This window comes from Panthera uncia, chromosome D2, assembly GCF_023721935.1.
Source record: "Panthera uncia isolate 11264 chromosome D2, Puncia_PCG_1.0, whole genome shotgun sequence".
Classification (NCBI taxonomy): Eukaryota; Metazoa; Chordata; class Mammalia; order Carnivora; family Felidae; genus Panthera; species Panthera uncia.
The window spans coordinates 69049935-69076165 of record NC_064818.1 but is presented as its reverse complement, the minus strand read 5'-3'; the positions used below and the strand labels follow the sequence as shown (position 1 = coordinate 69076165).

Genomic DNA, 26231 nt, shown 5'->3' with positions numbered 1-26231 from the left:
GTACTTCAGTTCCTCATAACTCTCCTAGAGGCTTACAAAGCCTGCTGACCCATTGGGCTATTGTTTAGTAATTGCTGGGTCACTGTTGTTACCCTGGATACCAGAACAGGTTGAAATAGTAACGTAGGTTAAATAATTGCATATAAGGATCATCTGTGGAAATGGGGATCCTCTTGTAAAACTTTGCCGTAGCCCAGCACGGTGACACTAGGGTTCCGTTCCAGGTAAAGAAGAAACCGTCAGCGGGATTTGAGAGAGGGAAAGCGTGGTGGTTAAGGTGTCGCTGTTCAAGTGAAATGAGTTTCAATTGGAGTAGATTTGGGCTGCTCTATTAGAAGATAGCTGTGTGCCTTTTGAACCTGTCTCGGCCGTCAGAGACGCCCAGCAAGTTATTTATCGGTTAATCCGGGGGCAAAATACAGCTGAAAGAATTGAAGGGTTTCTTTTTTTTCTTTTGTTAACATTTATTTATTTTTGAGAGTGCAAGGAGGAGAGGCAGAGAGAGAGAGAGAGGGAGACACAGAATCGGAAGCAGGCTCCAGGCTCCGAGCTGTCAGCACAGAGCCCGACGTGGGATTAGAACTCACTCACTGTGAGATCATGACCTGAGCCAAAATCGGACACTTAACTGAGCCACACAAGCACCCCAAAAGGGTTTCTTTTAAAAATAAAGATGTTCATTTAAAAAGTTCAACCTGTTTCAAACTCGAGACATTTAGCATTGAAATGTAAAATTCCAAATATTTAAGATTAAAAGACCCCCTGTAAAAACACCCAAAACAATAGTTCAGTTTTAAAAACTAATCTTATTATCTTCGTAAAGGAGGGACCTCTAACCTCCGCTGGTGGAGCACGTACGCTTCAGGAGCCATTAGGAACTGTGGCAAAACAGGCAAGAATCCACGTGTGCTGTTTAAGCCTTGAGCATAGTTGAAGAAGCCGCAAACCAAGAACCGTTCTGGCAGATAAGACAGGCCTGTGCAAGGTCTTTGCCATCAGGCATGGAAGGGGCATTGATCGGTAAAGCTGAGACCTAAGCAGGAAGTCACCATCGCGGAAGGATGTACAGTCACTTCACAGAGCTCTCAGAAAAGGGGAAGGGCATTTGTCAGTTTGTTCGTCCGACATACTTCACACATCGGAGTTCTGATGGGAAAGTATGCAAGTGCAGTAGCCGTAGACAGCTCTAGAGACATCTAGTCCATGTAGCTCAGATTTGAAAGGACTATTCTATCGTGAAGAGCAAAACGGGCAGTGCTCTCCTAAACTATGTGAGATGAACAGACTGAGGAAATCCCGTCTAATGTCCGATGTCCGGAAAATGCTGAAAATGGGTACTTGCCGTATGCTGGGCAAGGTGTTTGAAGCTTTATAGCTATTGATTCCTTTGTCCCTCTCTTAGGCGTTAGTACCCTCTCCTCCATTCTATAAATGAGAAGCTGAAGCTCAAGAAGGTCCAAAGAAAAATGGAGAGAACGCGAGAAAGGAAAGAAAAAGGAAAACTCCTCTGGTGTCACACAAGTAGGGAAGCCAGGATTTGAACCAAATTTCTTGACCCAAAACCAGCCTTTTCACCCCCCCGTCCTATACTACACAGAGTTGTGTTTTCTCCCATTATTTCATTTTAGACAGGAAAACAGAAGGAAGAAGGGCCATTGTAAGAAAAGAAGGATGTAACTCAACCCATAAGCAGGATTCCTATGGAAATAGAGTTTACAGGAAGGTTAGGACACCAGAACGAAGCAAAAGCAGCAACAGTAAATGCAATGAAACAAGGAGAAGTTTCTGAACCTCCAGGAGACATCTTGAGCATTTCCCAGTGCTAGATGGTCTGAAGGTACTCACGGAAGATTGGTCTCTCCACAAGAGCCAGAACATCATTGGATTTGGCGAGTAGCCGAACTGATTTTGAACACTGTCTGCCTATAAAAATCTAAAATATGTATTTTAGAATCAGAGAACCCAGGGCAGGTGTATGCCAGATGGAAGTGGTTCAGATCTGAAAACCCCGAAGAATGAAATGGGACTTGACGGGAATTCAGATTGACCGACAACCCTTCAAACCTTGAGCTCCGCCATATTAATGGTGCAAATGAACCAGCTGAATGGAACCTGCACAGCTCACACTCTAATCTGGTGAAGAAGAATGGAAAGAGAGCCTGAATGGAAACAGGCTGGTTCGGCCAAGGGACCTTTCTCTTCCATGGAGTTCCTCATCCCGGAAGAGAGCATTACAGACCCCGTCTGGGGCATGTGTTCACGTGGCTCTCCAGCGACATTCCTCTCTGTATGCGCAGTACACAAGGGAGCAAGAGACCTCAGAGCCACCCCCAGGTGCATCACTACGGGAAAGGCAGAAAGTGTCCCCTGACCCATGTTTGGCAGAGGTAGGGTGACTGACATGGGCGAGACCCCAAAGCTCAGCGTGTTCCTTGGCTGTTCACACAATGTCCTAATTGTTAATGAAAACAATACTTTGTCATAGCAACGCCAGTAGACTGAAGACGTCTGGCTGTCCCATACTGCACCCTCCCCTGTCGCACCCCGACACGGTGAGCCACAGCAGGGTTCCTCTGGCGTTAATGGCAATGAAAACATTTTCAGTTGGCAGACTCTTCCGGTAGTTGATCTCCAGTTTTTTTCTGTTTTTTTCTCATCTGTCCCATAGCTGTGTTAATGAGGAATAAATGGCGGCATTTACCTTCCAATAGGGGGGAGATTGTAGTGCAGGGGCTAAGAGCTTGGGCTCCATCTCTAGGGTGTCTGGCTTCATATCCGGACACTTGAGGACTTGCGGAGCCTGGGGCCTGCGTCCTTCTTCCTCATCTGTAAAACAGATGTCTTCCTCAAGGGGTTATGGAGGAGACTGAAGTGAGATCAAGCCTGCACGGAGCCTGCCACATAGTAAGCAGACGCCCCACGTTAGCGCCTGTTAATATTCTTGGGTGGTTACTTACCAGGTTTCATTCTGATATTGAGTTGGCACGTCTTCGCTCCTGGCCACTTGAAGCTGAAGGGCTACCTGTAGTGAACGGTTCCCCCACAGAGAGGCATCCTGGCTCAACTTTATCAAGGGGTGGCCTCTCTTTTTAAAGAAGGGCGACGCTTTGGTTGAGTCACCCTTACATTTCATTGGGAAGCAGATCGAGGAACTGGGCTTCTTGAGTAGCGTTGTTATGTGAATCCTTCCTTTCTCTGTATACTTAGTATTGAGAATTTCCTCGTTATCGAGATATGCACGTGATTTGAAAACTGAAGTCTAGGAGGAAGGTAGTTGTATGTGGCAGGTTTAGGGGGAGGGGACCAGAAGCAGTGGGCCAGTGCACAATGTGATTTCTCCAACCCCTCTCCACCCTGTGTATCTCAAAGACATGAGAATGATACTTCACACCCCTCAAGTGAATTCTATTAGAGTCTAATCACTGCCTGACTTGAATTGGCCGGCTGGGTTTGCTCTCATTATTTCAGACGTGAATTACATAGTGATGCAACATCCTTATTTTTAGAGGAGGTTTTTGGCTCAGTCACACTCATGTTCAAGGTGACAAATATCAGTAGAAACAGTACCGAAGAGGAAAAATCCTATTTCTAATGTAGAACTGCAAATTTTCATCTCCAAGAAGTAGCTGTACAGAGGGCAGCAAGTCTTTCAAGACTAGTCCTTGGGTTTTCTTTGCAGAGCTTTCCAGAATGTGCTGGGCAGGGTGGGAGGCAGTTAACCCTACTTTATACATTTCCAGCCCACTACCGTCACCACCACTCACTCTCAGGGTCCTCAAGGCATATATTATAAAGTCTGGTTTCTTCTCTCTTTCTGAGTGGCCAACCACTAACGTTACCTCAGTGACTCAGTGACTGTGGGGCTAGGCTGGAGTCACGGAATTAACGTGAGTCAAGTATCCACAAACTGAGTGTTTACAGACAACAAATTCTGGCTCATTCCCTCAACTAATATTTACGCCTTCTACTTACCTGCATGAAACATTAGGCATATCCTGTGAGGTCAGAGGTGGTAACTAAAGTTCATAAGGAAAATACACATGATCCAGAAAACCAACCAACCCACCAGCAAAAAACATGGGAATTATAAATTGTATTCATGAACTGAGAGCAGATAAGGGTAACCATTCTGGATTGAAAGATCAGGGAGGGCTTCTTTGAGGAGGTGATATTTAAAGCCAAGACTGAAGGAGGAAAAAAAAAATCCAGTAAAACTGGGGCTCAGAGCATTTCAGGCAGAGGGAAGAGCTGAGATAAGAACCCTGAAGCAGGGACGTGCACCATGTTCCATGAGTGATGGTGGGTAGTGGGTGAGAAAGGGGAGAGGAAGGCAGAAGCAAAACCCTGAGGCCCTGGGAGTTGTGACTTTATTCTAAATGGTTGCTGAAGCCAAAAACAGGGTAGTAACCATCTAAACTCTGTTTTTAAAAGAGTTCTCTGGCCCTTGGGCTCCAGGGGATTTGAAGAGGGCAAGAACAAAGGCAGGAAACCTGCAGAGAAGGTCATTGGAATCGTCCAGATGAGCGGAGGTGGTGACTGGGGCTGGGGTTGTGGCAACAGAGGTGGAGGGAAATGTGTGTGCCTGACGGTAGAGCCAGAAGGCACTGGAGGGGACCAGGAAGAGACGGTAAAAAGAAAAGTCCCCAAATGCATTTTCAAGGCTGATTGCACAGCCAGTTCTCCTTTTTCTGTCTTTCTAGGTTATATTTTCCCTTCTTCAGAATAGTCACAAATCTTTTTTTAGCCAGCTTAGTTTTCAGTAAATGCTAGGGATGCAGGCCAGTCTTGATTCTGAAGCCACGGTGTGAAATCTTACAAGGTGCCGTTTATTTTACAGCCCACCAGGACTTCCTCTGAAAGCATTTATTCTAGACCAGGTTCCAGTATCCCTGGCTCCCCAGGTCATACTATCTATGTAAGTATTTGCTTCTGGAAAAGATGCTTCCGGGGCAGGTAAAGTAGCAGATTGTGATAGCGGAGGGGGTAATCCAAAATAGAATAATTGGAAATGACTTCTGTTTCTGTTATGAGATCCAGTTTTCATTTTTGAAGATCAGCCTTCTCAATCATGTTTTCCTTCGGGTAATTAAATTGATATGCGAATGTGGCCATCAATGTCAGTGACCCATAAAATGCAACAATGCTATGCAGGAGTTTAAAAATTGCTGTGCCTAAGTGGGGTATAGATACTTGGGGATTAATTATACCTTCCAGAATGCTGATACTGAGTATTCTTAAATTCTGCCGCAAAGGTATTTAAATATTTAGTTTATCAAATATGCAGTTCTTGTTTTTAGCCATCTGGGAGGATTTGTTTTGACCATCTGTTTGAGCTTTTCCATCTCTGTAATAAATTTAGGAAAATTATCCTGAAGGTTTTTAGGCTTTTCTACTTGGTTTATTCTGCATAGACTTTTTCCTAAGCTTCTGATGACTTAAAAAAAAAAAAAGTGATTAATATATGGTATAAATTGGCAACTTTCTAAAGCAGAATGCTTTTGTTCTTAAAACTAAGCAAAATGTTTTGGGTTTTGTTTATTTTTAAGGTCTTCACCTTTTCAGCAGGATGTGAAATGTACTAACAATAGTTCCCCAAAGAAATGAGACTGAAGAGGAATTTTTCTTTCTGTTTAACTTTGCCAGGCAAAGGTGGACAATGAAATCCTGGATTATAAGGATTTAGCAGCCATTCCCAAGGTCAAGGCAATATATGATATCGAACGTCCAGATCTCATTACCTATGAGCCTTTCTACACTTCGGGCTATGAGGACAAACAGGAGAGGCAGAGCCTGGGAGAGGTAATAAATTCTAGAAGCTGTGAGTTATACAACAACCTCTCTTTTATCACGTGTGTAAGAAAAACTGATTGGAATCAAAATAAGGCAGAGGGTCCTTTGGACTGCCCAGTATTTACAGACTTCCCTACCAGCTTTGAGGTACCCAAAAACCTATCACACCATCCCTGGGCTCCGGAGGTGACAGAGGAGTGAAAGAGTAGGCCAGCCAGAGAAAACAGTGAAGATTGAATAAGCGTTAGTACTAGGTTGTGGGATAGCAGAACGGGCAAGCTGGGGAGGAAGTCAAAGTTGTCAGGGGAGAATCTGTGAGCTGGGCAGACGGAATAATGGAGGGAGAGTCTTCTGGGGTCTCGATCTGGGGGCAAACTGAAGCCTCTTCACGGGGCTCATGAGGAAAGAGAGCACACACCCTAAATTATGACAGCTACAGTCTGCAGCACCTTAAGACAGTTAGAATGTGCAAGAACAGGAAGAGTAGAGAGGTGGAGACCGCGGTATGGCACAGTGACGTGAGCCAGGGTTCTGGAATCAAATTACCTGGGATCAACCTGGGAACTCCCACATGCTGCTTGTATGACTTTGGCCATGTAACAACCATTCTGACCCCTAGTTTGTTCATCTATAAAACAGGATGACAGAATTCACCTCATAGGATGTTAGTAAGGATTAAATAAACTGTTAAAGGTTAATATCTATATAATAACTAGATAATTTATTATCTATTAAAACTAATCCATATAAACTCATCTATTTTTTTTTAATTTTTTTTTAATGTTTATTTATTTTTGAGACAGAGAGAGACAGAGCATGAATGGGGGAGGGGCAGAGAGAGAGGGAGACACAGAATCGGAAGCAGGCTCCAGGCTCTGAGCCATCAGCCCAGAGCCTGACGCGGGGCTCGAACTCACAAACCGTGAGATCGGGACCTGAGCTGAAGTCGGACGCTCAACCGACTGAGCCACCCAGGCGCCCCTAAACTCATCTATTAAAGCACTTAGCCGAGCCAGACTCCTGGTAAATGTTCAGCAAATGACAGCTACAACTGAAGTCGTTACCTGTGGCCTTGGGGCTTATTAATGCTCTCCCAACATCAATGGTCCAGAGGCTGGAGCACAGCCTCTCAGCCCCTTAGGGTCCTTCCCATCCCTTCCCAGGGTTGGGGGCTCCCTGCTCTCACCTCCTGCCTGAGTCATGTGGGCTCTGGTCTGTTTCCTCTGGCATTTTCAACTTGATCTAAACTTGTTTCCCTTTTTATTTTGAAAATTGGAATCATCTGTAGACTCTTTTGAGTCCAATCAGAGAGATGTTGCCCGAGTACCGAACTGAAATTAGCTGTTCAACCAAGGTTAAAACAGACTGTAAACTATTTAACAGCACACGGCGCTTTGAGATCTTAGATGAAAAAAAGCCGTGAAAGCACGGTGATTCTGTTTAATTTGTTCTCAGTCATATCCATATAGAGTATTTGTTTTATACCGATGCTTATATTTATTTATAACTGTAATATATTTTGTTCTTTTTATTTACTTATCTTTCAGTTTGGGTTTTATTCCAGAGCATAGCTCGGCCTTGAAATGGCCCCGGGGGGCAGGAGGGGTATCCATTTTCGTGTAGTTCCCCCTAGTGGTCACATGTCTGTAACTGCATCTACAGCTGTTCAAATGCAGGTTGATTGGCCTGGGTTGTCCAGGTCCCACTGGCCCCTGGAGAGTTGCATAGGGGGGATAAAGGAAAAAGGAAAGTTCCTGAACAGAGTGCGCAGGAGCTCGTCCTGGAGCAGGTGGATGAGAATTTGCTAATATTCAAGTCAGATAAGTGGGGGGAGGTGAGTTGTATTATGGCGTTTTAGGTTTTGGGAGTATGTGTGTGTGTTTCCCAGCGGTTCCGTTTTGAGCAGGAAAACATCAAGCACTACAAGTTTGGGCTTTGAAGCGCACATTTTAGGGTTTCAAGTCAGACTCCGATATTCACTAACCGTACGACTTTGGGAAAAGCACGTGTTTCAGTGTCACGTGTAAACTCACGATAGTAATTAATACCTGCCTCAGAGACTTCTGTGAGGATTAAGTGAAATATTTCGATTAGAACAGCACCCGGCACGTACGTGCTCAACAGAAATGCTGGCTTCTCTCATAGCGGGGATCTCAGGTCCTTACCTGGTGTGGTGACCTGTGCGTTTCTCTGAGGACCGAATCTCGGTGGGAGGATGGCCCCGGATCAGAAATCAGACATATTTGGGAACTCTTCCCCAACACATGAATCTTGCGACTTAGAAAACTTTATAAGCTATGTGATTATTCATTCCTTTAGTTGTTATTAACACGTTTCCCAAAGAATCCCTATGGTGCCAATTTAGAAGCACCGGAGGAATGAACTTGACATTCTGTGTAGCCATTTGTGCCTTCAGAAGGCATGAGTAGGGAAGATCCAGAAGCCTCTGTCAGCAGGGTCAGGCCTGGCTCCTGCCCTCACGGGGCCCATCCTCACCCAGCTAAGACGCCCCAGGGATAGGCTGTCGCTGCAGCCGAGACCGCGGGGCTCGAAGAATCTACAGCGCAAGAGAGCCCAAGTGCTTTTTGTGAACTGGGCGTAAGAGGCAAATTCGGAAGCTGAGAAGTCCACCACTGGCCAGGTGCTTCGTTTACATTTCATTCTATTTGAATACTTTTGGCATTTTAATTGTAAACGTTTCATTCATTCATTTAGGAAATGTTTGTTGAGCACCTCACACGTGCCAGGAGCCTCTCTAGTCACTGGGAATACTTGGTCGTAAAGGGGCAGAGTTCTTGCCCTCGTGGAGCCTGCAGCGGAATGTGGGAGACAGACAACAAACGATACCTAATACAGGCGTACAGGGTATCGTGCTAGACGAAAAATGAAATAGAGTGAGGCACAAGCACGTGGGGCCGGCTCGCTCCTTTAAATAGGAGTCACAGAAAGCACTGTGTGGCACCACATGTGAGTCGAGACCTCACGAGGAAGGGGAGTGAGTCCTACAGGTGTCCAAATGAAAAAGGGCTGGATGCCACAGACCTGGTTATTACTAGCCGGTTAGCAAACAGTTTTACATGATTGCCGTGGTTGTACCTCAGTCGACAGCCAACGTTTATAGAAGTCTGTGTTCGGGCAGACACGGTGACTCATACTAGTAAATTGAGCATAGTTTGAGCCTAGAGGGGAAAATCGTTCCAATCTGTGTAGCTTAAGCATCTCAAGCACGATAACGTATTTATCAGGACCCCACCGTTCTTAGGCAGGGATGTGCGCCAGCCTCCCAGAATCTTGGTTTCCGTGCCCCTGTCTGAGCCCCATTCTCAACTCACTGAACCAGAAGAGGGGATGGGCAAAGGGAGCTGGCATTGGAGTTTGAATACTGTTTCCAGGTGAGTCTGATAAACAGCTAAGGAAACTGAAAACGAATTAACACGCGCTGTGACTTTAAATTCTCTTTTCTTCTTCCAGTCTCCAAGGACTTTATCTCCGACTCCATCAGCAGAAGTAAGTACCGTTTTTGAAAATTGTAACGGGTGGGATTTGGGGAATAACTTGGACTTTTCCTAGACTGGAATTTTTGAAGGAGGACATTCAACGAAACCACAGCAGAAATACCACTAGTCTGTAAAATACTAATGGTGGTATATTATTCCGTTGAATTGATATGACTGATTCACTTAATTATTCCCCGATTTGTTGAGGAAGTTTTATCCTTGTAAGTGGTGGTATGATAGATATCTTTGAGCGCATTTTTCCATTCGAAGATCCCTTTCTGTTTTTCCTGGGGATATGTTTCACTAAGTGGGAAGTAGAATTTCCTGGGTCTGAGGCCACTACCGGCTTGTTCTCCAGGCAAATCAACTTAAAGTGTCACCAGATCAATGTTAGGGACAGTGTGGGTTGGCAGTCAGAACAAGGAGTAAGATGAGAGCCGGGAGGCTGGTCCTGAAGCGGGCTCTGCCTTCATGAGCTACACGCCTACACAGGGGTCTCCTGCCTGCTCTGAAACATTCTGCTTTTGTGGAGAAGGAGGTCAGCCCTTGTGTTCTACCTTCCTTGTTACACAAATCAGATGAAATGACGTATGTGAACACACTTTGTAAAACCAAAAAGCACAGTATAAACATGACCATCGGAGTTACTTTCCCCAGAGCTCTGTCAACACTGGGATTTATCGTTTTCCTTCTTAAAAGTTGGCCGAATGCAGGTACTGCTGGTTTCAAACAAAGTGCATTAACCACAGAATGCTCCTCTGCCTACGTATTTAAGGATATGGCCCTAAAATGTGTACATGAACAGGCAGGCATGATAGTTCCCGGGCAGCCTTTGTAGAACTTGACTTCCCTTGGACCTGATGATAGCCTGAATGAGTGTCTTACGCTCCTGCTTTCTCGTACTCTCTTTCCAGGGCTACCAGGATGCTCGGGACCGGGTGATCCACCGGTCCACCAGCCAGGGCTCCATCAACTCCCCCGTCTACAGCCGCCATAGCTACACTCCAACCACGTCTCGCTCTCCCCAGCATTTTCACAGACCTGGTAAGGGCACCTGTTCCCGAGATTCATTCTCTATGATAGTCTGTGTTGGCTGTGTGATTTTTCTTTTCCCCACCACTGACAGTGCGTTAAGAATCTAGCTGCCAAATAGATCTCTTCTTTTCCCAGAAAAAAAAACAAAAACAACACTTAAATCCAACTACAATTTGTGTTATTTTATGGTTCTATTCATTATGATTTATTAAATAATTACATTTTGACAGTGAACAACAAGAAGCAAGGGAGCCTTTTTAAAAAATATTTTTAGACTTGAAGAAGATCCCATCACTTGGAGACTTAGAATGAAGATCTCCAAAGAAAATAATTTGATGCACCCTTTAGGCACATCAGCATCGTCTAAAATCCAGCATTAGCCATTTGCTGGTGTGTTTATTGTGTTTCCCTGGTCCAGGCACACGGTGTTACTAAGCATGCTGGGGTAAGCACCTTCTAGAAGGAAGTATTATATACAACCTCAGGGTTGTATTTGATAACTTTTCAGATCCATTCTAGCCCTGAGATTTTTAGCCAGACTTGGAAAACAGAAAAACAATAGAGACATATTGTGATAGAGAATATCAAATAGTGTGGACTTCAGGTGACTATGCACAGTGTAGTCCCTATGACTATTAGTGGGTGTCTCATGTGTGGAACAGAAGAATGGAGATCCCAGCACGGATTCAGGGTTCTCTGAGAAGTAGATTCCCACAGGGAGATTCTGGCCTTCTAGACAAACTTGGTGGCCATGTACATCTTCGAAGACTTCATGTTAAGCTTCTTGTTCTGCACAGGCTGATGAGAACAGGACATGTGCTAACTTATTTTATAAAATAAAACCAGAGGAAATGAACAGAATATAAAAAGGCTGCAGTCTTTTCCTTAAGGCTATAGATTTAATCCTCATAGAGGACCGAATTTTTAGTATATGATTCTTCAGTAATGTATAGTTCCCCCTAAGTCATAAGTACTTGGTATTTGTTGAGTTATGTTACATGAGAATTTTTCAGGAAATGGATTCTTTTTTTTTTTTTTTTTTTTTTTTGGTCTGCAGCTATGTTCATTTTACTCATGTCCCGGACCTGGGTCTAGATTTAAGCCCTTGTCTACGTGGGGGACAAGAAATCCTCTATGTGACTGCCTGTCCTTATAGGGCATATGTTGAGGTCACTGAGGCCATGGCCATGACCTTGTCAGGATGACGTGGGGCTACAGGGAAATTATTGTTCCATAGGCCCCCGATTAGCGAGGGGGTGGTCAGCCAGGGAAATTATTTCCCTAAAAGATCATGTCATTGTTGAGCACGGAAAGTTTTTGTCTGTTCCAGCCGTGGTTCTGATGTTAGCAGCCTTTAGGACGTTCCCCATTCTAAGTGCACTTCCCCCTCTCCACAGTATATTATGGACATCTGATTATTAGGGCTTACGGTTATTTTTTCAAGATCTGTCCTTGTCACGTGGAGTCGGCGGGGTTCTGACAGCAGAGTTATGGTCGGTGTAGGATACCTCTGATTATCCACTCCGTGGGTCCTAGATGCCAGGTGGTGGCGCGCGCACCCCCCCCCCCCAGGGCCGGGTTTGGTTTTAATGGCCCATTCTCCTTCCAAGATCAGGAAGCCGCTGGTCCCCCAGTGCCACCACCACGCCATTCTCAGGATCCTAAGTAGCTCTCCGCCACCTGGGGAGCACGAACAGGTCCCTCCTTCTCCGCAGGCAGAATAAAATTAAACTTCTAATGGGAGAAGTTTGCAGCTTAAAAACAAACAAACAAACAAAAAGAATCTGACCCTTACCGATAAGTACTTCTTTTCAAGGTTCTTGAAATAATTGTCTTTTTTTTTTTTTCACATGTGCGTCAGGGGGGTTCTGTTTGGCCAGGTGTCTTTTTTTAAAAGCAGCTATTTCTGAATCTAGATGATGCACCGGTACTGGCTCAACAGTAGCTGGTGTCATCCTGACAGAGAATGTCCCGGTGGCCATTCCTTCTGATAAAGCCATTTATTCTCAGAGAGTGACTCTCTACCGACCTGAACCAATTTGCACATTCTCCCCACTTTGCCTGACCCTTAGCAGGTGCGTTCTTAACCCTTTTTCCTTCCTCCTTTTTCAGACTCCTGATTAACGTTCTTTATTTCCCGCCCCGCCCCCTCCCTTGGAACGAGGATGCTGTCCCTGCTCCTGTGTTAATTTCTGTTCTTCTTTTCTGTTTCCACCTTGCCCTGCCCCTGACTCCTTGCCGCACAGAGCTGCTGTCTCCTGGTGTGCGCCTGCGCACCAGCAGCCTCAGCTCCACCCACAGCGACTCCCGCCCCAACTCCCCCTTCCGACACCACTTCATTCCCCATATCAAAGGTAAGGAGGCAGGCTTCCCCAGGCGGCACCCCGCATAGTGGAGATTTATTAGCACCCTGGGAAGGCTAATAAGGTGGATCTCCAAGAGTTAGCTCCCAGCTTTCGACCTCTCCGCATGCCTGCGTGTGTCGTAACTACACCCAGCGTCTTAGAACTGGCATGGCATCTCTCAGTAGGAGAAATATGTCATTTCTAAGGGCTCTAGATGAAGAAACAGGAAGTATGTTTAAGACCAGAAGATTCATTATCTACTGCTTAGGGGGGAAAAAAAACCCCATATATTATCATTTTGTTTTTCCGTGTGTCAAAAGCAAAATATAATATATAGTTGGGGTATGTTCCTGGTTTTGATGCGTGACATGGCTCAGCAAAACGTACCACTGTTTAGCAACAAATCTCCAAAACTTGTCTTAATGGTAAGAAGCCATTTAACTACTCGGTGGTATTGAAACACTTGGAGAGTATAAAAAGATCGATGGCAGTGTAACTTAAATGTCTCTCCTTGAGCCAACCCTAAGGCTAATCCTCTTTTGACCGGTCCTGATTTCTGCGTGACATTGAAGAGAAGCCGTGCCTTCTGTCTTCTGTTTCTGCCCCCACATTCCTGCCCATTCCCTTTATGGCATTCCCATCGTTTTCCTCATTGCCCGTTATGCTTCTGAAGCAGCCCTCAACTGGGGCCCTTGTTCCCCTCCGTATGTTGGGGGATCCGAGAGCCTTGAAGGGGCTTCAAAGGGGCCATCATTTAAAATAAGTATGAGCTCCCAGAAGGATGCTAACTTTTTCCATAGTCTTGATTTGAACCAAAGAAACCAATGACAGTAGCTGAAGGAGGGAGTGCCAGGCCAGTACATTGTTATAACCGGACTGTTATATGAAGTGTCTTGGTAGAAGGCTTGAGGCAGACCTAACAGATCCCAACTCGGTGTTCCAAAGTGCTCAGATCACGAGCGCGGCTACTGAGTAGCCAAAATGCTGATCCAGCTGACCGAGCGTTCATTTACCGTCTACCCAAGCTACTTTCTTATGGCTCACTTGGATTTTTGAGCCACCGAGTCCTAAAATATAGATGCACTGCCCTTAATCCGCATGCGGTTATCCTATGTGTGCCACTTTAGCATTCTCTGTGCTGTAAAAATAATGTTGCTGACATGCTTGTTGAAGTCACACACGCTTTGTCATTAGCAAAGAGGTGAGCATTTTCCAGTTGGAGCAGCACTTTCTAAAATTCTTGACAGATTACTTAAAATTATTATTGCTAATTAGTATCTGGGGGGCCTTTTGTTATCTAGATACCAAAATACTTTAGAGGATGTTTATAAAGCCATAAGAAATTACTGAAAAACTTCAGAGATGTATTTTAAAGAGACTTTAATATAGAAACCCTTGGCCAAACTAAGATTTGTTTGCTTCGAATATGCCAGAGAAAATAGATTTTTGATTCAAAGAGGTAAACTGCCTTGCTTGGTTATTACATGTTTTACCTTTCAAAAGAGATGCTTCCCGTAGGAAGAAAAACGCCACGTGCCCTGTAAAGTTACACAAAGTCTGTACAAATACACACATCACGAGATATCGAGACACAACATCTTGTGTCTGTGAGCAGCTTTATGGAGAGTTGGGATACGCAAATGAACGCCGGAGTCCTAGGTTCAAATATTATCTGTGCCCTGTGTCTGCGGTGGCACCTTGGATTGTCAACTTGACCTTTGGAATGTCACTTGCTACCTCATCTACGAAACCTCTCCTAGGTCACTGGGGGTACGTGAGGTCAAGTGCCCTGGTGTGTAACAAGCACTCGGCTCGCCTTGTCTGTGACGGTTTCCCCCTCGGCTTCGTGCCCTTAAAGCACCTTTGTGCTGTTTCACTCCATTCTCTGGTGAAGGGGCCCCGGTCAAGGGTCACACCGATGGAGCGACAGGGCCCCCCCATCCCTCACTCATATTAGGGGCGTCTGTTTCAGTATAAATATACATGAAATATCATTTTTAAAGCAAACTTTTTTCCCCATCTCTATTTAACTAGCAAATTGCATTCTTATTGAGCCTAAGGCAAACAGCTGCTTTCAGCCACTTAAATTTTTACTTCTCAACAGTACCTTTGTGTGCCTAAATGGCACCTTATTAAAAATGTAGATATGTAGTCGGCCCTTGAACAATGTGGAGGTTAGGGGTACCGACCCCCCCGCCCCGCGCAGTGGAAAAATCTTTGTATAACTTTTGACTCCCCAAAAACTTAACTACAAATCGCCTACTGTTGACTGGAACATTTACCAATAACACAGTCAATTAACGCGTTTAACACAGTTAACACAATGAACGCATATTAACACATACACATATAACACACATGTTATATGTATTATATGCTATATTCTTACAGTAAAGTAAGCTAGAGAAAAGGAAGATAACTTACAGTAAAAACACATCCACGCATATGTGGACCCATGCCATTCAAACCTGGATCGTTCAAGGGTCAGAGGTCCATTCTTTTCTGTCTTCAGACTTAATTTGAACTTTTTGACACAAATATTCTAGGTTTAAGTTGTAGAGAGCATTAGCCCAAGAGGCATTAGGTTGAACTTGACCTCACACTTAAAAGGCATCTAATGGTCCATTTCCATATGTCTATAGTCCGCTCTTATAAAATAGTCTACATACATCAGATGCGAAATGTAATGTACATAACAGTACAATGCTTAGTTTCAAAATCAGATGAGCTTTTTGCTAAACTACAAAATAAATCATGGAGAATTTGTACATTAAAGATACTGCTCTAAGAGCTTAATATAGTCGATTGGCTAAATACTGATTCTTTAAGGAATTACTTCTTAGTGATTCTGAAAAGCACGTATCCATCCATTAGACCAGGAAGGCCTCTCCAGCACTTGGAAAATTTAGCACAGAGGGAACTTATGACCACTTGAGAAGCAAATCTAAGGCATCTTTAAAATGGAACCAAGTCCTCCAGGGCCCTTCATGGGAACGTTCACCTTTTATCGTGGAGCTTGCCTTATGGTCTCGGGGCAGTTACTTACAAAGCCAATGTAATCTGGGCAGTCTGAGGATGCCAGGATAGGATGTCCACCGCAGGAATGTGTATCTCAGAGCACTAGAAGCACCACTCTGGCAACCAGAAGTTCAGCCCCCCCATTTCCCAAGTCCACTTCCTGGTCCTTATTGCTGATGCACGGGCCCCGGCCCCCAGGGTTCATGGCACCGGGGATGCTGCATGTTGGAAAGCTGAGATGCACATCACAGGCTGTCTTTCTATTTCATTGGCTTCTCCATCCATTTTCTGTAACGTCCATCTTGTTTTCCGGTGTGTCTTTGTGTCTCTTCTCTAACCTTCCCTGCAGCCGCATTCTGTATTGGTCTGTCATTGTCGGGCCATTGGGACAAGTGCATGCTTAGAGATTTGGAAAGCTTTTCACTTTGTTTTGGGCTTGGTCTGTGCTATGTTTGCTGAGTTCCTCTTCCCTCCCCTTTGAAATACTCTTAGACATTACGTTCTGTGTCCACAAAGTATAAATCAGATTTGTGAACAGGAGGGCTACATATATTCAGTCTCTTTGAAAGGAATCTTTTCTGTTTCACCATAGAAGTGATTTACTGTGATGCAAATATCTGACACTTGCTCAAGAAAACCATGATGCTTTTTGAAACTTTAGACAAGAACCAGCAATCCTGAAACTCTGTCATGAAATCTAGATGCTGCCAACTTTAAGGTCCCCTCAAAGGACTCATTTATATTTTGGAATATAAGCACTTAGAGTCCAGAAAATTAGGCAGCATTCTAGCATGTTCCTGTAGCAGACACATGCATGGCCATTTTGATCTACTTGTCTTAGGATTTGTCACTTGGGCTCTCAGGTACCAAAAAGAAGATTGAAAATAAGGACAGAGCATTTGAATGTGTTAAGGACAGTGAGAATCCTGTAAGTGATTGATCTCTCAAGGACTGAAAAATTGGCTTAGTAGGCTGATACGGAAGGAGCTAAAAATGAAGGCTAAGAAATATAAATACACGGTAGCTTCTTTTTCATTATTTATTTTTGGGTGAGTGCAAGCGTGGGAGGGACAGAGAGTGAGGGACAGAGGATCCAAAGCGGGCTCCATGCTAACAGGCTGACGGCCTGACAGCACTGAGCCCGACGTGGGGCTCGAACTCCGAAACCACGAGATCCTGACCTGAGCCAAAGTCGTACGCTCAACCGACTGAGCCACCCAGGTGACCCACGTGGTAAATTCTCATCATAGTAGCTAAGATCACTCACAACTAAGAATAATCCAGTACAAGGAAGGACTTATTTAAGGAACAAAATGGCTATGAATGTGATACATAACAATATTCTACGATAGATACGCTATTATATAATTTTTAAACAGTGTCTACATCCCAAGCTAATGGTGATGATAATGTTGATGATGGAAATACCTTCCGTATATCATCTTTCATCTAACACCTCATGTATTACTTTGCCTAAGTAATGAACTAAGCGTACAAATAACTGTTTTAGGGCCCTTATCAGTTATTTCCTTCTAGAATAAAGTTTTACCCCTTGAAGATAGGGTGTTTAAGTTAGAATAAGGAAAGAGGACTCATCTTGAGAGTTTTGCTTTTTTAAAAAACACCAAAAAAAATGTTTAATGCCTTTGGTATTTCAAGGGCTAAGAATTTGGTATCTAGCAAGAGTATTCTGAGACCTTGTCCCTAATGAGCCATGATGACATGTGGAAATCATACTGCACAGAATCCCTTAAACGGATGTGTTGCTGAGTCTCTCTTCACCTAGTGTTTTAAAATGTTTTGTGGGAGGTTTTAAGTGATTTTAGCATTAAATCTATTTACAAGGACTTGAACATAGGAGTAAGGGTTTTGTTTTTTGTTTTTTTTTAAGCAACTAGAAAGGTCACTAATTACTGAAATATGCAGCCAAATAAAGAACTATGCCCAACAAGAGACAGCATTCGGCCCGAATTCCCCCATCCGGAGCTCAGACAACCACTCATCACAGCCTCCACATGATAGACTTTAATGCTTGGGCAAATGCTGATTCTGATACCCTTTAGCCTTTGCACCCCACATATGCAGATATTTTTGTGTGTGCATGACATTGGCTAATAATTGTCAAAACAAACGTAATGGCGTCTCATCCGATTGGGTATTGTAACCCAAATCTGTGAGAACATTTCCCTGAGATATCTGACGTTCTTCTGCAAGTACAGGAAGGTTAGAGTTGACGGGCAGGAAGCAGGGTGGTTCAGAAGCCATAGCAGCCAGTGCTCAGGATATGCAAAAAGAGTCTTCAAAAGGCAACCTCAAATTAGGCAAGAAAACCGTTTTTCTAGACCTTCTTTTGAGAACAGCTCACAAGAAGTATTCTGGTTTTCAATTCTGGATTACTCTTGTGAATAATTTCTGATGTTTACAGGAGTAAATAATTCCTCTGCAGTGAAATGGTTACATGGGGGTTATCGAGGATCTAGTGGGAAAGTTATAAAAAGGGGGTGATATTGTGACCCCATGGTTCTATACAAACATTTGGCTGCCTTTAATCAAGAGCAGCATGATGGTTAATCCTGCAGTGGTGCCTGACTAAATTAGGCCATTAATAGCTATAGAATTCTCTAGCAGGCGACTTCAGTCATTCATTTGCAGACATTAATTAGGACCGACTTCTAGGCTGCGCACTAGACTCAGCCCACGAAGATGAATGAGACCTAGTTCTAATCCACCCTGCGATTGAAAACAGGATTTACTTCTAAATGTAAAACCACATTCTTCCTTCCCCTCCTTGCCTCTACCTGTGTCTTTTATACTCTTTTTTTTTTTTTTTCAGACACGAGCTGGTTATTTCTTGTTAGGAGAGTGATAGTAAATGAAACTTTAAAAAAATAAAATAGAGATAAAATTAAAAAGAAAAGAAAAAGAAAAAGAAAAAATAACTTAAAAAAATTAACCATAATAGATCAGAAGTTTGGGGTGAAGCATCATCATTTTTGGAAGCTGATATCTAACTTAAATAAAGTCTACATTATAATGTATCGGGAGCTAGATGTGAAAGTGACTCTTGAGGAAAAAAAGAGAAAGGCTTCAGACCATAACAACTAAAAACCTGGCATCTACATTTAAGCCAGGGACAAATTCAGATCGTATTGGAAAGATCGCACTGCCCATTCAGTCCAGATATGTGCTCTGGTTACCTAAAAATACACGTGTTAAGAAATTAAAACCCTAGTAAGCACGTCATTTTAAAACTCCAGCAATTGACATCTTTCATACTTTGCGGGCCAGATTTAGAACGGCGTGGCTTATTTAAAGAAATCGGCTCATGCTCTGTTTTGTAAAGATCTAGAGTTATTTCAAACTGTTAGCCTTAACTGATAGATAAATTACACGTTATCAAAACGTACAACTTTTGTGCTTCAACGGACCCTATCGAGACAGTGAAAGACAACCCGCAGAATGGGAGGAAATGTTTGCAAATCATAACATCTGACAAGGGACTTACATCCAGAATATATAAAGAAGTCCTATAACTCAGTAACAAAAGTAATTGCATTTTAATCCGTTAATTTTTGCTAGTACATCTTCTGGTGTATTCTCGGGGCCGATGTTTACTCAGACACGAGGTGGGAGGACAATTTAGGGCAGTAGCTGATCTCTGGCCAGTTGAGCCCAGGTCTCAGTTCATCTTGGTCACAAGGGAGCGATGGTGGCTTTGGTGGCACTCAAGGCTTTGCAGCCACCTGCCAGCAATCTTTTCTAGCCCCTTCGCTATTCTCCCATCCAAGAGCAGCCTGCTGTCCAGCCACAGTGTTGCTCCCACACACCATGGCCCTTCCTTCCTCGTGATGTTCAAGCCCTCTGGAATCCGGGTCTGGTTATCCCTTGACCCATCCACCCACCCACCTGGTGTGCTTACTCTTTGACGCCCCACTCCGTCTAATATCTCAGCTTTCTGAAAGAACTCAGGGCACCTTCCCCTAGGTATGCATTTACGTGTCACAGTCGGTCTCCTTAGGTAGATTCTGAGCCCCACTCCCCACCACAATGACGTCTCAGTCACCTGCGTGTCCCCGGTCATATAGCTCAGTGCCCAGCCACGGTAGCTGTCCATTCGCAGAGGGAATTGCTGGACTGAGTGGCATCTGAGTGGAGCGGAGCCTTTAAAGAGAAAGGCAGAGAGGTATAAGCGGTCCTGAAGTTCCTAAAAGAAAGGGCTCTGTCTCCGGGGTGTGTATTTCAAAGTGAGGCAACAGAAACGTTTGCTGTAGTGCAGGCACTTTGCATTGCTGAGGGGAGGGACTGGGTGGCCACGCGGGCTCCCAGACGTGGCCTTCCGTTTGGAGAAATATATTGCAATTGCCAGCCTCTGCCATCATGCCTGGAAGTGATCGTATTTGGGTTTGCCTATCCTGCCCCTTCACGTGCTTGGGATTTAGTCGTCCGACAACTGATCCTGAATCATTAGCAAGTGACCTTCCATGACTCTTCATGTACTTCCCATCTAATCAGTTTGCTGCTAGCTCACGGCCTTCAACCGCATGCCATCGGAATGACGCCCCCTACCGCTAGCTGCTTCTAACCCAGTCCCATGTGAGCTCAAGTCTCTCCTGCCCCAAAACGTAACCTTCTATCACCTTGTGAGCCAAGTTGATAAACTGAGTTTGTTTCTTTTGTTTCTCCTTTTTGGTATACCTCCTCCCGGTCTGTCGTGTTGAAGTTTGATTATGCTTGCTCTGTTTTCTTTATTGCTGTCCCTTCCCTCATTTTGTTTTCTCCATTCTTCTCATTGGAGGCAATGAGCCGTCCAGCGGCCGGAACTCCCCTCTCCCTTCCCGGCCAGACAGCCGCCCTGTCACTCCAACTTACGCTCAGGCCCCTAAACATTTCCATGTTCCAGGTAGGAGCTGACACGGTCTTTGTTGGGGTGTCCTGTCACGGTGTAGAACGTAGCCCTGTTACCTGTCTCGTCTCATTTCTCATGCTCTCGTCATTGGGATGCACACAGTGGACAAACCCTAAATTGCACGATCTGACCTAGAGGGCCTTTCAGAAGTTTTGGATGCGAAATGCCAGGATTGTATGGAAGGTTTACGTTTTCTCAAAAATTTTTGAAGGGAGGTCGGAGGCAGAGGGTGAAGGAAGAAGGGTTGAGTTGCTTTGGGTTTTTTTTTTTTGGACTAAGATTTTAATTTTACCTTTATATTAGTGCCTCCTGAGATATCACTCTGTGGTTTGGTGTCATTGACAATTCTCGCAATGGCAACCTAGTTACCTTCTCATCCTAAAGGTGAACCTTTAGGTGAACCACAACATCTCGAGAATACTTTTGTTTTTTTTTTTTTTTCCTGTTTGTCTCCCATGCGGAGAATCTTTCTATGGACTTTTCAGAGAGGTGTAAAATTGGATCAGTTAGTTGGATGGTCCTTCTGCAGTGCATAACCAACTGACTACCTCCTTAGCCCACAATGATATCTTGCAATTTAGGCTTGGTGCTGTAAGCTTTGCTGAAGTCATAAGCATCTGCTGTCACGGTGCAAATGGTAATTTGCCATCAAGAACTGGAAATCTCAGGACCCATCATTCTCTTAATGTTTAGGGTCAGCTCAATTTGTAAGGGCAAGATTGGCCATCCAAGGTCACGATGTTATTTTTCTATGGGAAGTACATTGTTTTACTTCTTTAGCTACTGAAAGTGGTTCAATACCTTACCCATTAGGGGTAACATATTCAGAATCTATAATCGTTTTTTTTTTTGTCTTTTGCATTCCAAACTTACCTGATAAGACAGAGGAAAGCTCAATGAGATTCATACCACTAAGATAGAGCTGCCTTTTAAAATAAAGCTTCACTGAACTTTAAAATCAGTGTTGTGTACATTTGCAACTTTTTTTGCATGAAGAATGCCCCCACCAAGATACAGTGGCCATGATTCTGAGGAAGCAAACCTTTTGAAATTTCCTGAGCATTTGCAGTCAAAGTGAAATGGTAGCATAATCAGATGCAGTCCTGTATAACAAATGAATAATATTTGGCTTTCTTTCTTTCTTTCTTTCTTTCTTTCTTTCTTTCTTTCTTTCTTTCTTTTTGAAATTTGCCCTCTACAAGTTGGAATTTTCTCAGACATTCATCCTGTCAGGACATCAGACTAGCCTTGCTCATAAGAACTATTTCTATGTTTTAAAATAACTACTCTTAACTATATGACATTGCTTCCCACTGTTCCACTCATTAGCTAAAAAGTAAATTGAGCCCCTGGTATCTACTGGGAGCTCAATTTCTAGACAGTAGCAATTTGGGGATCTTCCCCAAACTGGTTATGTCTTCCTCACCACTAGAGTCCCTTCCACTGCTTGCGTTTCTTCCTGTTTTAATCTCACTTTTAGTGAAGTGTGTATTTGCAATAAATGGCTCATGAATGAATTGCATCTCTATCTATCCTAAGATGTATTACAAAGGATTCCATATCACTTGTCTATAGTGATTCACTCATTCCTGTGACCTCTTCTTCTAGTAACCCTAATCTTTGTAATACAAAAGTTCACCTTCTGGGTTGATTTTGTTCAAGAGTCTTCAGTTTGGTTTGCCTCTTGGTTGATCTATTTTTCCCCACCGCTGAACCGGTTCCCATAATCACACACCTTTGCTTTTCATTTCCACAGATCAAGGGATCAACATTTACCGAAAACCACCCATCTACAAACAGCATGGTAAAACCCTCTTTCCTCCGCGTAGCTTTTAAGTAGTGATATCAGCTGAACTCTCTGCTGTCTGTCCTCTGAAAGTCTTCTCTGCTGCTGCTTTTGAGAATCAAACTGGGGCACCCAGCGTGTTATGCCTTTATGGTTCCCTAACACGCAAATGTTGTGAGATTGGTTTTCCTAGATGGAGAACGCTTAGTTTGGTTAGGAAACTCCTAGGCAATCTTTGAGCCCATGAAACCATGTATCGTTGCATTCCTAAAGAAGGGAAGGTACTGCTCACACAATAATTCACAAATACCGGTTTTTTGTGTGTGCCATCAAATAATTTAACCAGCCTCTATAGTAATTTTGTTGAGCTTCTAATTAGTTTAAGTAATTAAAATAGTGAAGGCCAGCAACCTAGAAAACTTAGCTGGACTAAGTCTACATTAACTTGACTGTCCAATTCCCCAGATGTCTGCACCTTGCAGTGGAATGGATAGGACACACCCAAGACCAAGGCCCTGGTCCCCAGCCCTTCCCCCCAATGGCTCTATGATATCATGGACATGATTTCTCTGCCCCTCAGTTTTCTTTTAGACAAAAACCAGTAAGTTAGGCCAGCCACTCTCTGAAATTCCTGCAAATGAAAATCCCTAATAACGGATTTATAACTGTGTTTTCCTTTTCTGGAAATAGAGAATTTTTAAACCCAGGAAATCATATTACCATAGGTAGATGACATTTCCCTCCACCATTATTAGGTCTCTATAGATTAGATGCCATAAATCTTTGTGAATGGATAGAAAGCCAAGACTGGTCTTCAGGTGACATCAGAAAATTATACACATAACATGCCTGGAAAGTTGAAGGCTGCCATTAAAATCTAGTTGACATTAATGAGTCCTTAAGGATTAGGATGACCTGAAAAGCAAAGAAAGTTGAAAATGCACACAGGAAAAAATTGAGGCCAACATTCTAGGGGGGAAAAAAAGATTGTACATATTGTAATGGTTCTACCACTGTGATTTTTTTCTCTTTTTTTTTTTAAGATTTTACACCGTGTGCTCGCTTTTTTAAGTTTGTTAACATTGTTTTTGTTTGTTTTTTTATGGTTTAATGTCTTCTCACCCACTCATTAACATGTGAATGTTTACTGACTTCACCAATTCTAATGCGTAAGTACTTACTGTTTGAAGTCATGCTTTTTTTTTCTAAATTTACAAATGAGACTCCAAGAGTTTGATTTATCAATGTAGAAACTGTTTTTATTACTAAAATCTCTAAGGCCCTGCCTCTCTAAACAAAAATAATCAAATGATTAAGATTTAAAGAGATTGGATAGGGTTGGCTTATTTATTTAAAAGAGATTGGCTATTTTTTTTAATGAAATGTAGTCTGACTTGACTCTCAGTTTGTTGTAATTAAGAATAGCACAGCCAGAGTGGCAGTTCCCAAAGAACATTCTGCAAAAGAGCAGTCCCATGTGATAGAAATAGAAGGTACATCAAACCCGGTGTCTGGGCCCCAGTGCATTTGGAAAATGCTAGACTTAAATACAGTCACTATTTTTTTGTTTTGTAATGCAGAACATCTCAGTCTTTAATATGCTAACACATCTTTAAGAAGGTGATGTAGTAGGCACTGTTTTCCCAGCTGAATTTTTTAATTTTTTCTCATGAGGTTAGAGACTCAGAAGCGCTACCCCGTGCTTGGCCAACACTTCACCCCTTATGAGCATATAGGGTGACCGTGGTCAAGTCACTCAAGGAAAACGAGACCCAGAGGGTTACTAAAAGAATGGGGAATTTGAGCTAAGGGTTCAAAAAATTATTTCCAGATTTTAAAATATGTGAGCCCAGAGAGGGGGGGATAGTTTTTATTTAAAGCATTATAACTATATTTTAAATGTTTAGTAGCATCCCAGGCCAGTCTGCCAAATTAGCCAGAATCAGGGTCTGACCATTTAGCCTGATTTGTTTTGTTGCAGCTCTGTGATTAGATTTGGAGTTCTAAGCCAGCGACAACTCTAAGCAGAGCCATTAAGAACCCTGTGAACTGAGGCCATCGTTAGTCTGGCTTTTGTTGTCTTGAAGTTGGAAGGCTCACTTAGGCGTGCAGACCCTTGAGGGAAATAAGGAGTGTTTTGCATACATTCATAAGTCAACATACGAAAGGCACAATGCTAAATTCCTACAAGGCACAATGCTAAATTCTTAGAAGCTAAGCGTGGATTTTCCCATTGCCATTTCTCCTAGGACTCCAGACACATATATAATATGTAAAGAGTAGAATGAACTAGACAGATGATCGCTGAAATGAACAGATACAAATACACAAACATACAAAGCCAGCCCTCTTATGGTTAACAACTACAGTCAGTGGACGGCGTCATGCTTTTAACTTAGCTCTTTAATTTCAAACTACTAATTCAAATTTCTGATTGCTCTAGAAGAGTATCATCTGATGGAACTTTCTGTGATGACAGAAATGTTTGTTCTACGATGGTGCTTCCAATATGGTGGCCACTCATTACACGGGGCTATTGAGCGCTTAAAATGTAGCTCGTGCAACTGAGGAACTGGATTTTAATTTTATTCATTTTCTGGTTTCATTTAATTTTATTAATTGAAGTAGCCATGCGTAGCTAGAGCTAGTATCGGATGGCCCAGCTCTACAATAAGGTATTTCAGATGTAGAATGAAATTTGGCATCCAACATAAGGAAAATCACTTGTCACTAGGCACCACTGAGTGACTGGGCAATTGCTAAGAGCCATAAACAGCTTTCTGGAGTTGAAACTTTTGCCAGAAAACAAGACAACTATGGAAGTGGGTTGTACCACCATGGCCTTGCAGATCGATAGCTAAGCACCCCCCCCCCCGATTCCCGCCTAGATGCAGCTGCCTTAGCAGCCCAGAGCAAGTCTTCAGAAGACATCATCAAGTTTTCCAAGTTCCCAGCAGCCCAAGCTCCAGATCCCAGCGAGATACCAAAGATTGAGACGGATCACTGGCCTGGGCCCCCCTCACTTGCCGCCGTAGGTATGCAACTGCTGTGGCTAAGCCAAAATGGACAAATTGGTAGGAGATCACAAAACGAAATGCTTAAAACTATGCAAAAAAATGTGTCCTATCGTAAAGACATTTAGGAAAAGTATGACCAGAGCATTTGGGTGCCAAATGCTTCAAAATTACAAAAACCCAATCACAAGAGCCTTGCACTCACCAACCCGCTGAGAGACAGCCAGAACTGGTCTAAAACAGATGATCTGCAGGGACTCTCAGAGTTACTGCAGAATCAGTAACTTTTGAACTAGTTGAACCAAAGCCTCCCGCCAAGAACACCGTTTATAAGTAGAGTCTAGTGGGTGACTTTACCAAGTGTCCACAGAGGTGTGACTTCTCTCAGTGACATTTGTTTTAGGTTATTTCTGGGTTGAAGTTACAATTCTCTTAACAGCCAGTCCTAACACTGAAGCACTTCTACCTTACTCGTGAGATCACGTTCTCCTTTACTAAGAAAGGCTGTCACCGAGTAGTAGGTGTTCTGGAATAACCACTCATATGAAGTTATGTGATTTTCCATCTCATTTCCATGAATTCTGTGCTAACATGTCACGTTCGAGCTGTTTCATTCTTTGCTTTGAACCACAAATTTATGCTTTAGAACCGTGTCTGTGTCTTTCCTGTTTTGCAAGTTGTGAAATCACTTGGCCTAAAAAGGGGTATTTAGCAAACACAGAAGCTAATACTGAAGATTTAGTGAGTCAGTTTTGCAAAGATAGAACTATCTTCTCACATGTCTGTTGACAACCTTTTTTAAAAGGCCTTCAATTTTCCAAATTTTCTTCATCATGCTTT

At 43.3% G+C, this 26231-nt stretch overlaps 1 protein-coding gene across 11 annotated transcripts in view; it reads left to right on the top strand.

Moving 5' to 3' along the window:
• ABLIM1 (actin binding LIM protein 1) overlaps positions 1-26231 on the top strand; it is a 295553-nt gene that overhangs the window by 254218 nt on the left and 15104 nt on the right. For 5 of the 11 annotated variants that reach the window (XM_049645824.1, XM_049645822.1, XM_049645820.1 and 2 more), the window contains 8 exons: positions 4838-4915; positions 5644-5799; positions 9262-9297; positions 10202-10331; positions 12569-12676; positions 20481-20585; positions 22348-22395; positions 25266-25412. In XM_049645824.1, the coding sequence (XP_049501781.1) occupies positions 4838-4915; positions 5644-5799; positions 9262-9297; positions 10202-10331; positions 12569-12676; positions 20481-20585; positions 22348-22395; positions 25266-25412 (808 nt within the window). The remainder of the gene's footprint in view (positions 1-4837; positions 4916-5643; positions 5800-9261; positions 9298-10201; positions 10332-12568; positions 12677-20480; positions 20586-22347; positions 22396-25265; positions 25413-26231) is intronic. The other 6 variants (XM_049645821.1, XM_049645831.1, XM_049645827.1 and 3 more) reach the window with 6 other exon arrangements.